The 13,521-nt window shown below is 36.6% G+C and overlaps 1 protein-coding gene across 4 annotated transcripts in view; it reads left to right on the forward strand.

Annotated features, from left to right (window-relative positions):
- ZFAND3 (zinc finger AN1-type containing 3) overlaps positions 1-11,558 on the forward strand; it is a 139,422-nt gene extending 127,864 nt beyond the window's left edge. For all 4 annotated transcript variants that reach the window (XM_065058132.1, XM_065058130.1, XM_065058133.1 and 1 more), the window contains one exon: positions 8,886-11,558. In XM_065058132.1, the coding sequence (XP_064914204.1) occupies positions 8,886-9,040 (155 nt within the window). In that variant the 3' untranslated portion in view covers positions 9,041-11,558. The remainder of the gene's footprint in view (positions 1-8,885) is intronic.
- The last annotated feature ends 1,963 nt before the right edge of the window (positions 11,559-13,521 follow it).

Raw genomic sequence — 13,521 nt, forward strand, 5'->3', positions numbered from 1 at the left:
ACTCAGTATTGCTTGCTATTTTAATTAAATTACTGGATACGCTTCGGCTTTTAATTAAATCTGCAGCTTCTGGGAGAAGTGTATTAGCTCAGGTGGGCTTGATGTAGAGAGAATTCCAGAAGTATTAATACTCATCCAGCTCTTTTGAAAGTGTCAAACACACCGCACAAGGCCCTGCACTGATTCCAGGATCACTGACATCCACCTGCACCCCCTTTTTTTTTTTTCACACCACTCTCAACTGTAAGTGTTCTGAGTAGGAAACAAATACTTATATGCTTGTATAGCCTATGGAAAATCTTATTTTATAAGAGTACTACCATTTGCAATAGTGTTACCTGCTATTATGGTTCACCTCTACTTTATTAGATGTTTACTCTTGAACACTAGGATGTCTTTTTGGTATAAATCTGCTTTTTTACTGGAAATCCTTTTCTTTGGATTCTTTCTTCCACATCCTACAGGATATAACCTTGTGAAACAAGGAATGATATGGGAGGTGCAGTGTTGTTTTCAGTGTGTTCTCGGCCCAGCAAACATGGTAATGAGCGTTCCTTTTACAAGTGTAGTAGTGGTAGTAATCCCTCCTGAATATATCATTGCAAGATCACGTGACTGTTCAAAAAATCAAACTCTCTTCACCCACCTAAAGTCTATAAACTTTTAATTTTGGGCTTAGCTTTTTCTCTCTTGCAAGTCAGTCGTACATTGGTGTTCATTGTCTGGCACAGCTGTTGATGCTTCAAGTTGCTGGGAGCAAAATGGTTTCTTTGCAAATTCTCTTGTTAAATTAAGTTTAACTTTTTTTTTTTTTCTTTTATGCTTCAACGGTTTCATGAGTCTTTTGGAGAAAAAATTTTCTTTCAGTTATATTGAGGAAGTACATGACAAACTAAAATTCTAATTTATGTGAAGTTGCATCTATCACCGTAAATGCACTGGGATTGCACTCCAGTTTTGTAGACATTTCACAACAGTGGTAACACACTGTTTGTGCTAGCTGGTAAGTCAGTGTGTAGCACCACAACTGCTGCTTCTGCCTGGCTGCTGTGAATTGCAACTTGGACAAAAAACTGAGGGCAGAGTAGAAGGTTTTAAGGGGAGCCTACAGATCAAATGTGTAGGTCAGTGACGTATGTGGTATAAAGCAGTTTAGAAGTGAGTATTGCGTGGTGTATCTGGAGTAATCATATACCAGAGTTGCTCCGTTAGACTGTCTCCAATAGACATTGGCCTTAACTCATGAATACGCGGTGGAGTGAAGAAACTGTGATGCAAAAGTAGTTACTCTTATGTGTGTACTCTGTACTGCACGAAAAATATTTGGTCCAAACCAAAAGATTTAACCACTGTTATTTTGAGGTACATGGCAGAACTGAGATATGATCCTGACTGAGAGCTGGAGTATTTAGTAAGACCTGACCAACAGCAAACTATTTTAAATTGTGGTTTATAAATACAAAGCAGGTATGCTGTATTTATCACCTTGAGGATTCTTTGAAATTCAGAAATTGCTGAAAACCTCAGTTCTGTTCCTGAAGATGCTCCTTACTTCTGTGGAGTTGGTATGCACTAGAGCAAAAGCAGGACTTGAATCTAGAATGCCATATATATAAATTTTTCCCACTCCAAATATACTGTCTACAAAGAACCAAGAGGAAACTATATCTTTTGAGTTCTTCTACTTAGTTCTAAGGTTGAAGACTAGAATAGTGTCTTGTGTAGAACCTCATTAAGAATGATTGATTAAAAAAAAACCCTAAAAAATCAGCATGTACTCTGTCCTCAAGTGATATAAATTCTCTGTTCAAAACTGTGTCACGTTTAAAGTAGGAAGAAGTAGTTTGACAGCTTTCTGTGCAAGTAAAGTAGTAAAATAGGAACGTGAATTTGAATTTAGCACAAATTGGGATAAAAGGTAGTTCATTTGCAGTCTCCACAGTGCAAAACTGCATCTCTTGCCTGCTCCCTAAAGCAGCTTCCTAGGCTTACAATCTTCAAGAAAATAGAAGACACTTTGAAACACAGATTATATGTGACTAAACTTGGAAATAAAAAGTCTTTGCCTTGCAGTCTAAAGAATTCTTGCAGAATCTTTAACCATACCTGTCCTGTGGCTGTTAAGAATTAAGATGATGTCATCTTTCTTTTGTATACAATTTTTTTCATTTATTTCCTGGGCAGGTTTTTTGTCACCAATAGCTTTTTGGTCGCTAATGCATGCTCATACCTCTTGCTCTACCCCCTTTGGGTAGGCAGCAAAACAGAACACGAAACTGAAAAACAAACAAACAAACAAACCTTTGTTCCTTTCATTTCTTCTAAGTGTAAACCTAGTAGTACAGATACAAAATGAATCTACAGCATCTTGTAAGCACCCGAGTCTTAGACATGTGATTTTATGTAGCATCACAGATGTCACGGAGCTGTGTGCTTCTAGCATGAAACCTGAAATTATGACTGACTTAAGGGCAGAATGGAAGTCCCAAGTTGCACGTCCAGTCGTGTGTACCGATTGGCAGATTAAAAGAAACATTCTAAGGTGTCTTATACCACCTCTTTTCCTCTTTTTTTGATTCAGACACTGATCATTTTGGGGTCATGAGTAAGTATAGACTATCTATGTAAAGACAATATTAGAAAGGCAAGTTGTACTGACCATCACAGGTGGTTGGAAAAACAAGTTAATAAGAAAAGTGCACTTCCTACTGCTTTTCCTGAGTCTTTTGCAGCTGTGCTGTTTGTGAAGGAATGTGGAACAGAAATGCCTTGAGAGGGCAATTTTTAAGATACTGTGCATTAATATTTAGAGACTTCTAACACTGAGAACTCAAGAGGTTAACATTCCCCATCCACTCTTCTTGGAGTGGAAATGATAGCAAGGACTGCCTCAAGCTATGTTTGGTGGAGTTTTATAAATACATCTATTTAGTTAAAATGCTTCACCATAATGTGGCTTATTTCTCTTTCCCCTTGGGAAGCAATGACATCTTGCAAACCTGGGAAAGGGAAACAGGAGAATAGTTTAGCTCACTTATTTCCAAAAGCTTGTTGTTTAGCTTGTTGGGATTTGGTTTTATAGAAAATGTCTGTAAAACTGAACGGTCCTTGAGTCATGTAATGAAAGCTGACTATTCCAATGGACAGCGTTCCCCAAAGACGAGAAAGATGAGATAATTAGAGTATATGCAAGAAGCTGTCTAGAAGGAGAATAATATATCAGCAGACTAGAATATTTTTATACTGCAAAATAGCAGTGCATACAATCTGCACTGGAAGTTTTACTAGTCTGGACTGTAGAACACTTTCATGTCCTTCCATTGCTGGATGTTCTTTTTGAACAATCACCAAAATATTAGGGGAACAAACTAGATTATAGAGAGCAAGTGTTTTCTGAAGTACTTGATGCACAAGACTTTAGGATCTTGCTTTGTGTCCTGGGTAGCTATTGGTTCTGCATTCATTTCTTAGGTATTCTGTGTCTTGAAAACAGAAAAAAAAATTATTTCCCTCCCACACTTTTTAATAGCTTTATTGTTATTATCATTAACATTCCATCTTTCTGTTTGGAAGGGATGGAGGAGATGCATAAACATTGGTTTTGGATGACTAGACATTTTGGGGGGAATTATGTCCAATTAATCTGAACAGTGTTGCAGTAGCATGTATCATTGCATGGGCGAATCTTTTCTGCTGGTTAATCTGTCTGGTCTTGCTGTGTTGTATGATATCCTCTAGATATGTTCACCTTTTAAATATATGTTAAAATCTGTTCTTGCACAGAAATCTGCTTATAGATTCACACATACCTTATTAGATAATATACCTTTGGTGGTGAATTTTTCGGCACCTTCATCTTTTAAGGTTATAAGGTGTTTTTAAGTTCTCTTTGAGCCTCTTGTTAATTAGAATTTCAAATTAGCAAGAAAGGCAAAATTTCTCGTGAAGCATGTGAAGCCAAAGCATACAGCACAGAATTCTGCATAGAAATAAGTCTATACCATTATTAAGACTACTTTTGAAGAGGCTTTCTATAGGGCATATGTACAAACAGAAGTTGTTTATTATATAAAATTTGGAAATTGCTGCAAAATCTAGCAGTTTTGAACTTCTGAATTTTGACTTGGGAATGAAAATTATAAATAACAGTAAAATTAGGCAGGTAAGGTGATTTCAAAGCGTCTGAAGCTCTGATTTTGTATGGTAATTGTGGCAGCATGCAACTGCTTTTTAAGTGATACACATCAAGATGTTTCAAATAGGGACACTTCTAAATGTTTTTAAGCCACTTTGTGAATGTGTAAGCTGTATAAATATTTAATAAGCTCATTTGGCACTTCCACCGATTCTCAAAACATGTTCACAAACTAAACAAACAAATCTGTCTTCCCGTAGCAGCTTTTTGAATGTGTCATCGATGAGATTAGGACCAGAATCTTGGGGCAGGAGAAAAAGAAGCTTCCTGTCTATCTTCATGCTATTCACATAACAGGATTCATTGTATTTGTTATATATCTTATGTAACAGTGTGGTGTTCTCCAGCTGTACATTAGAAGAGTCTGGGAGTACTCCATGCCCAGCCACAGGTGTCCACTAGAGGAGTACCACCAGTGTGCTGTGCTTCTCCATAGGTAGTTTGCAGTAATCCAATTATTGGGCATTTGTGCCATGTTCCAGAAAGTCTGCCTGCTTTCCATTGAGTTAACAAAGAGAAAAAGAAATTTAACAAAATCAGAGACACTCAAAAATTATAATTTGTTTTTTGTGTTGTGGATTATTATGACATTTAGCTGAATTGTTTCTGATGTTTAACATAGCATTTTGTTGGTATTTTAGCAGCTTACTGTTCTCAGAATTTGAAGACAGAAAGTTTAAAATTTAATGTAGGTTTTAGTTGAAATATTTGCTTATTGTCATTCCATATTCCCATCTAGCCAGTGCTCTTGAATGTAACAATGAGAAAAATACAGTCATTTTTCATCATCACCCACACAGAGCAATCGTAGGTTCATGGTATTCTCTCATCTTGAATATGGAAGATTATTTTCTTTGCTGTCCTCCCCAGTTGCCTTTTCCCAGCTGATTCCTGAGGAATGTTAAGAGCAGCTTCACAGATGCTTGTGTGTGATCTTAGACTTCCTTTGAATGATGTTTTTTCATGTCCTATGCAAAAGATTCATCTGTATGGGTACAAGTAGGGCTGAGGCGGTACACTGCTTTATAGCTTTAGCCATTTATGCTCTGGTGATGAAATGGAAGTGAATTTTTGATGATATATTGTGAAATAGTTTCTGGGGTGCTTAGAAGAGCTCAAAGGTTTTGAGGCACTGCATAATGTTTTTCCAGAATGTTTGCATTAGGGGCTCAAGGAGTAGGTCATTCATAGTTTACTCCTAACATCAGAAAACAACAATTGCAATATTAGACTGAAATCCTCTATGCTTGGAAGTCTGGCATATTTTGCTTGATGACTAGGGTGACTTTAGTTGACAGATGGATTCTCTTTCCAATGCTCTTTCCTCTAGCAGAAAAGTTCTTTATTTTGTCTTTTAGTTATAGTGTGCTAAAAAAAGCATTTCTGCAGCAAAATCCTTAAGGGGAGACAACATGCATTTGGTATCTTCCTATAATTAATTGAACAGTAAATACACCACAAGAATTCATTAATCTAACTTGCTTCCTAAACATAAAAGCAGAGTTCTCAAGAGAAGAGGTTTCACCTCCAAATCTGGATTGGCTTTAAGGATCAAAATAGAACCACATATGTTGGTCTTCTGCCCCAGTGCATATAAGTTAATAATGGAACTGTTGTAAAAACTGATGGTTTTGGAATGACATTGGGCACTTGTGCACACAGACCACAGAATGCCCACTCTGATTTCCAGAGCAGTGAAGAAGCAAGGGGTGAATATAGCAAGAAAAACTTAATTGAACATGTCCACTCTGAACTAATGAAACTATGTTCAGAACTACTGTTACTCAACTAGCTACTACATAATAGTATTCAAGTACATTAAATATTAAATAAAATCTACAAAATTACAAGTTCTAATCTTTAAAGTGACTTAGGCATTTGGAGCAGTGGGGCTAAAGATCTGAAGTCTCTTTTGGAAATGAGATCTCCAGAAGATTCTCATTGCTAATTCAACAAGAATAAACCCCCTCCATAAAAACACTTAATATATGCAAAATTATCTTTAGTAAGGTTCAAAATGTGCTTGGGTATTCTTTCATTAGGTATTATCAGTTCTAATTAGGAGATCATTTTAAAATAGATACATAAATAACAGATTTAGATCACTTAACTGCTAAAATTAGAAATACTTTTCCCATAGTCTGGGAAAATGAAAATCACCTGGTATTCTTTGTGGACAGTTTTCGAAATTCTGTTCAAGAATGCGTGAGGAAATACTTGATAAACGGAAAAAAAAAAAAGAATATGCTTCATCTGGAACAAAAATAGCATACAGTACAGCTTTTTGTACATGGAAACAGTGCTCTAAAAAGAGCTAAAAGATGTTTAAAAATGAACTAAAGCCTTGGCAAAGCACAGAATAGATTATGTTGGGGAGTGGCTAAGAAGAAAGGTACATAATGAAGTTATAGTATATAATATATATGCACTATATATAAACTATATATATACACTATATATATTATATATATATACTATATAATACATATACTAATGAAGTGTAATATACAAAAGGCAGGAGGGTTTGTAGAATGTGAGGAGATGGGGCAATGGAAAGGTCATGTTCAAAAGTGATAAATCATCTTGTATATATGTTTTCTTACTAGATTTATAGAACTGTGAAAAGGGTCTTGCAGAAGCTGTGTAGAAGATTGTATGCATGTTCAAGATATGTTTTAGATAATATTAAATAGCATTTCTACATATGCTTGTTAACCGTGCAGAGATTATCTGTAGAACTATTAGGATATAAAAAACCATTTTTATCTACAAGAGACTGAAACAACTTCAGCCAAGTACAGATCAGCAGGGTTTCTTGCATTTGCTGCTTACACATCCATTGCAGAGAAGATGATGAATTTGATTTTTGAGCATATCTAGTCAGATATTTATGTATTCTTGTGCCTGCAGTGAATGTTGGTTCAGTAATTTGAAGTCTTATTCCAAGAAATAAGGGAAGCCTTCAGTCCATGCTTTCTGTAAGAGAGAATTAAGTGAAATGCCTGTTCAGTATTGAAACTATAATCCAAGGATGTTTTCAGTTTAACTACCAGACCATGAAATTTTTGGCACCTCGAGAAAGATATTTGTCACATTTGATTGCGGTATGACCCAGATTGAGATTGAAGTGGAGGCAGTAATCACAAGGGGCAAGATATATATCAATTCAATCTGCATCTTTCCATCCACATTTCTGAAACATACATGCCAATATAGAAACCTTGTCTTTTTTGCGTTGTTCTTAGAACTGGGTTTCAAAGCCAGACACAGATAATAGACATGCCTTTTCATAGCTGATGCTGTTGAAAGAAAGAGCAAAGATAAATCAATTTTTCTTCATTTTTTTTTTAAATAATTCCACATGTGACACTTTTTTCCTTTCTGTTTTCTGAACAGTCACACTAACAGAAAGGTAGCCTGTTGTTTTCTCCTACAATTTATGTTTTATAGTCCAGGAGCTTGAACTACTTTACAGACATTTATATAAATATGTGTGTGTGTGTGTATATATATATATATGCATAAACACAGACTCTTTCAATCATTCACTCATTTTTACAATTTTCGATCTCTCAAATATCATTATTTTGTGGCTTTAATATCTTTTGAGCATTGAAGGAGCAGCAGTAACATAAAGCATTGGGTGAGTGGAGAAGTGATGCTCTTTGCACAATCAGGCAGGAAAAATATTGCAGCGTAGGTGATATCATACTTTATTACATATACAGTGGACTACATAAACCGTGCAACTGTGTGACTTTTTTCCCTACTGTATCATCTTAATACTACTTACCACTATGTAAAATTCATTCTAAGAAGTAGGAAATATGAGGCAATTTCTTTACTGTTATTAAGTGTTAGGTCCAAATATGAAAAAAGCTGATTTTCTTTGTAGACTAGAAAGAGGTATCTACTGAAGATGCCCTCCTCACCTGCAGGGAAAAGTATTGCCATGTGTTTCTGAATCACATGCTCCCTGGAAAACTGAACAACAGTGAATACTTTTAGACAAAAAGACAATAACCTGCATCTTTTCAGCTACAGAGCAAGATGATGTGCCATGACGTGTCCCTGTGTCAAATGCCTGTTCACCCCCCCATGCTTAGTGTCAGAAGAGTTCATGAAGAGACGCTTCTGAAACCAGCATAGTAGTGGAGCAGTAAGCCCTCCCCTCCCACAGGCACAGCCAGCTTGGGGTGCTGGCAGTGAGGAGGAAGCAAGCTGCTTACATTTAACAGTTCTGGCTTGAATGCCTGCTCGGGAGCTCAGCCTGAATTACGATAAGCATGAATTTCAGAAATTATAACTAACTCCACATAAAAGCAGAAAATATTTCAGTGAAGGTGATCAGCTTTTTTTTAAAAAAAAAAAAAAATTCTTAACCATTATCTTTGTTACTATCTGGGCGTACTTAGTTTGAACAATTTTGGGGGCTTCCTCTGTAAGATGAGAGGATGGCAAAAAAAACCAAACCCTTTGATATCATGTTGATAAATACTCAAGAAAATGCAGTAAATAATCAGATACTTATTAATACCCTGTAAGGAAGATAGGTAAAAATTTAAAGCTGGCATTAATTTTTGAGAACTGAGTAATCCCCCAGTAGGTGATCCCTCATTTCTGATTGAGGTAAGACTGTCACTTTAATCAAGTCCCTAACTGTATTTTTTTTTCTTCCTTTCCATGGTAGGTTATGTGTTCTGTATGTTACATCGCCTGCCTGAACAACATGACTGCACATTTGACCACATGGGACGTGGGCGTGAGGAAGCCATTATGAAAATGGTGAAACTGGATCGGAAAGTAGGGAGATCTTGCCAACGCATTGGCGAAGGATGTTCCTGAGTGCAAGACTGCAACCAAATGCTGTTCTCTTAGTTCACTAATGTTAGCCTTATTTAGGACAAAGTCAGCCAGACACCTTGTACTAGGCAAGTTTCAGACTACAGCCAATCAGTTTCCTTTCTTTAGCCAACCGTCCTGGTACTGTAGTTTAGGGGTTGATGGTGGTTGACATTGATTTCTGGCTGGTTACTAAGGTGCCTGCTAGCCACCGTATAAAAATAAAACATGAAGAAATATTATTTTTGAGCATGGCTAGTGGATTTAAACAAAACAAGAAAAATCCAAAGGCTTCTGTTATTGCTGGAGTCACTCTAAAAGCCTTACGCTGGAAACATTCCAGCTGCAGAGTTAAAACAAATAGTTGTATAGAAGCTGGTGTAAAAGTTTGCTATGCACATGGCTTTCAGACAAACTGTTTAATGTGCAGCCTTTCACCTCTTCACTGCTAGTGAATCCTGAGGAGGTGAAATACTACTAAGAGCAGCAACTGCAGCTGCTTAAGCCCAGAAGACCTGACTGGTCACTCGTGCCTTCATCGCGTGTGGCTTTTGAGTTAGGCAGTGTCACCAGCATCAGGGATTCTGTTGGGGTAGGAACATCTTTCTGGTTCTTTCCAGGAAGCCAAAAAGAAAGGGGGACAGAGATTCTTATGAAAAATTTTTATATCTATCTTACTATGAAGAACCTGTCAAGGGTTTTTTGTTTTTGTTTTTTGTTTTGTTTTGTTGCTTGTTTTTTTTTTTTTTCTTCTCAGTTAAATTATGATCTCACTTTAAAGTCAACTCCATCCTAGAGCAGTAAATGGTGCATACTTTTTACATGGCATCCACAGAGATTCTACAAGTTGTATGAACGGATTCCACACACCTTGAGCAGGGCAGCCATTCCCACCGGCTGAAACCTGATTGGCTCTTGTTTGCCTTTTGCTAAGTGCAGGTATCTGATAATTGATCAAATAAGGCTAATTCACAGCACAGTAGCCATGGCTGGATTCTACAGACTGACTTTCTGTAGTTAGACTTATATATTGGGGGGAAAAAAAAGGACATTTTGTAGCAAACGGAACTCAGTAACAGTATTGGGGAACAACCGGTAAAAACACCCTTTATCAGACTGAGTTTGTGTTTCTCACTTCCAGAGTGTCATTGAGATAATCAAATGGGCTATATCAGCCCTGTTTCTATGCAGCTGAATGCTCTCATGAAAATATCTGCCCGCATCTATTGCAAAGCAAGTATAGCAAGTGGATGTGAAAAGCATTACCTGGAGTAGAATGTTTTGGATTTGTTTAGACCTATAGTTCTGTATTATGGTATGTCACGTTGAGCTGAACTGAATTGCACCAGTCTTGTCAGTTTGGAAACAAAAAAGCAAACATCATAATTAGCATGTCTCCTGCTGCTCACAGGGTTTACGCAGGTAAAAAGGATTTGTACCGCTGTGGCCCAGCTCAGTCCTGAGTGAATTTAGCTTCTCAGTCTATTAATAAGGTATTAACAATCAGGTAAATTTGTAAGAAAACCTGAGGGAGGGAAAGATTTGTCTGATTTTCAAATACTGGGCAGATATAAAACATCAGGGGGATGAAGTAATGCATCACTGGAAAAAAAACAGTGATTTGGGAGTAAGCCTGTGTGTGTCACCCTCTATTCTGCTTGTTGCAGGTAACTAACTCCTTATCAGCCAAATTATATTGTTACTTTGATAGTCAGCTAGGAGCATTTAACAAGGAGACAACTAATTTAAAAAAAAAAATATATATATATATATGTGTCTCCATGCACACTCAGCATCTGACTGTATTAGCATTAATTAACCATGAAGCAAATCAGAAGTGTCCCATCATTATAAAATGTCAAAATATCAGCAATCCAAAAGGCAAGCTGTTGTTTTTTTTAGTATTATTATTATTCAAGAATATAAGACCAGCAGCAAAATCTTCTGTAATGTGCTGCGTTTTCAGGAAATGGTCCTGGTGAGAGGGACAGTCCAAGGATATTATTTACATTTGCCATGAGAAGTTTAAAAAAACACGGATTTTTGGCGGCTGCTGTGATATGCACTTTCTTTTCCTACAAAATCCTATTAAAGCATTTGATGGGCATTCTGATGGATACAGAAGACTTTTCTGCATTAATACTGAAGATGCTATTTTGTTCCTCCTTAATAATCTCTTTAATCTTGTTACAAGTGCACAGATGGTTTCAAGGTGGCTCTTGAGAGAACACTACTTAAAGTTCATGTGAATTATGGACAATGTTCACTTTAAACAAAAAAAGTTGGGGAGGGGGTTGTTCCTTTGCAGTATCTGTTCTGTGAAGTTTGTTAAACGTAAAGAAAGCTTAAGTTCTTGTATCTTAAGAGAAGATCTTATTTAACCCTTTTGTGTTCTAGATTTACTTACACATGTAGCCTAGAGCTCAGTTTTAGTTTAACATATTGTGAAAATATTAAAAGAATCTTGTAACTTCATTCTTTTTCCTCCTGCTAAAAAAAAAATTAAACGAATCAGATTAAAGTTTGAATTCCTTTCTGCCTATTCCAACAGGTCTTGCTATTTTGCACCATTTCTGCTGTAAGTTCATGTAAGAAATACAAATGGGGAAAATACCAACATTAGGCCAGTAACTTCAAGCTGAATTTACAACTGGTGGAAGGTGCACGGTATTTCCTGCCAGTTTGGAAGGGGAGGATAATATTTCTGCTGGGTTCAAGTTTAGTGATTTATTGTGTAAGCAAATCTGTCTAAATCTACTGTAGCCCAAGTACTGGTAAATTTAATCTTGAGGTTAGCTACTGTAATCAAATGAACAAGTTGTTCAGAATCTTAAATGCATACTGTGCACTACATCATTGGCATCATAGTTTTAAAATGTCTTAAATATTCTTTTATGCATTTTGACAACTTCTGCACCTAGAGTAGCTGTATTCCAGATCATAATGGGCTGTGTTCATAATGGATAAGTAGAAGAATAACTATTGTTTCTTAATCATTTAGATGCTAGAAACACAAGGCTAACTAAAAAACAAAAATGAACTGTATTAGAGGGAGAGAGACTATCAAGGTGATTATTCAAAAACAATTTTGAAAATTGTTTGGAATTGAAATTGTGCTTGATTCGTGGGACATGTACACTCATTTTTTCCTCAAGCTGGTATAGTACTTTCAATTATAAAACTGTGGTGATTCTCAAACAAAATGGCTGTGTTATATTAAAGGTAAGTTACGTAAAACAGCTCTGCCTTTTCGTCAAGTTCCAGACCTATAGCTGGGGGGCAAGCCAAGGCTTCAAGGAAAAGTAAGAATCTCCCATGAAGGCCACTATGCCCAGCCTGTCCTTAATTGCACTGGTTTCTGTTTTGAAGCAGTTTAGTGTCTTGAATGAGAAGCAATGTAACTGTAAACAAGGTAGTAGAGAATGTTAACTACTCCTCAGGAGTGCACAGGCAACACCCTGAAAAGAATCCTTGTGCAGTTACAGCAGTCCAAAAGTAAGATTGTTTTTATCTACTCCATGGAGGGTGATAAATAGCATTCAAAACTTCAATTTTGCATTACTTTCTTCTTTTGGACAAATTGCAATCCCTTGGCCTCTTGAACACGATGTCCCATTTATATAAAACTTCGTACTCGTTGTGGTGTTCAGTTCATTCTACAGCCATAGCAGTTCCTTCTATGACTATGCTACAACTTGGATATAAATCTCTAAGGGATAAAAGCACTTTTTAAAAATCTTCCAGTGACTATTTCAATACAAAGACTCTCAAGGGAAGAAAACTGATACTAATGGTGTCATATAGATTTTTTAACAGAAATGCATCAGTGGAATAATTGACAGCACCTATGCTCACAGTTGATGTGTACACAGTTAAGTGCCCAGACAAATGAATTAGCATTCTTTTTGTTGTAGTGTAGTTACTGAAATTGTCAGTCATCAGTGGAACAGCAAAGGGAAGGTCTAATCAATGTAATACCTTCATGTCACAATGAGATTTTAGCAAATTCACACTGAAGATAATTTTGTATGCTCCTGGGAATTTCTATATCTAGAAAACAAATGGAAACATTTAAGACAATGCTGCTTAAAATGACCTGTATTTATTGGCACCAGATGTTTATTTCATCACTCAAATACCCCATTAGAATTCTGCACACAGAACAAAAATAATACAAGCAGTAGTAAGCTGTGGTTCAGTACAAAAGCTGATTTGGCAGGAGCTGCTGTAAAAGGATACAGTTCTAGTGTAACCACTTCATAATCTTGTGCTTAGCTGAGACTGTGTCTGTACATACTTTGCTACCCAAAGAACCACTGGAAAAACAGTGTGTAAGATTAAACTGTTCAAATGTATTCACAGTGCCCAGTTTACATGGTGAATTTGTGCAATAGTGGGCTTGATCTCTCCCTGTCAGCATGTGAACAAACTTTAATGCTGCTGGAAAGAGGCACTCTTAAATAATAGTTCGCAAAGACATCAAT

Source organism: Columba livia, chromosome 3, assembly GCF_036013475.1.
Source record: "Columba livia isolate bColLiv1 breed racing homer chromosome 3, bColLiv1.pat.W.v2, whole genome shotgun sequence".
In the NCBI taxonomy this organism is placed as follows: Eukaryota; Metazoa; Chordata; class Aves; order Columbiformes; family Columbidae; genus Columba; species Columba livia.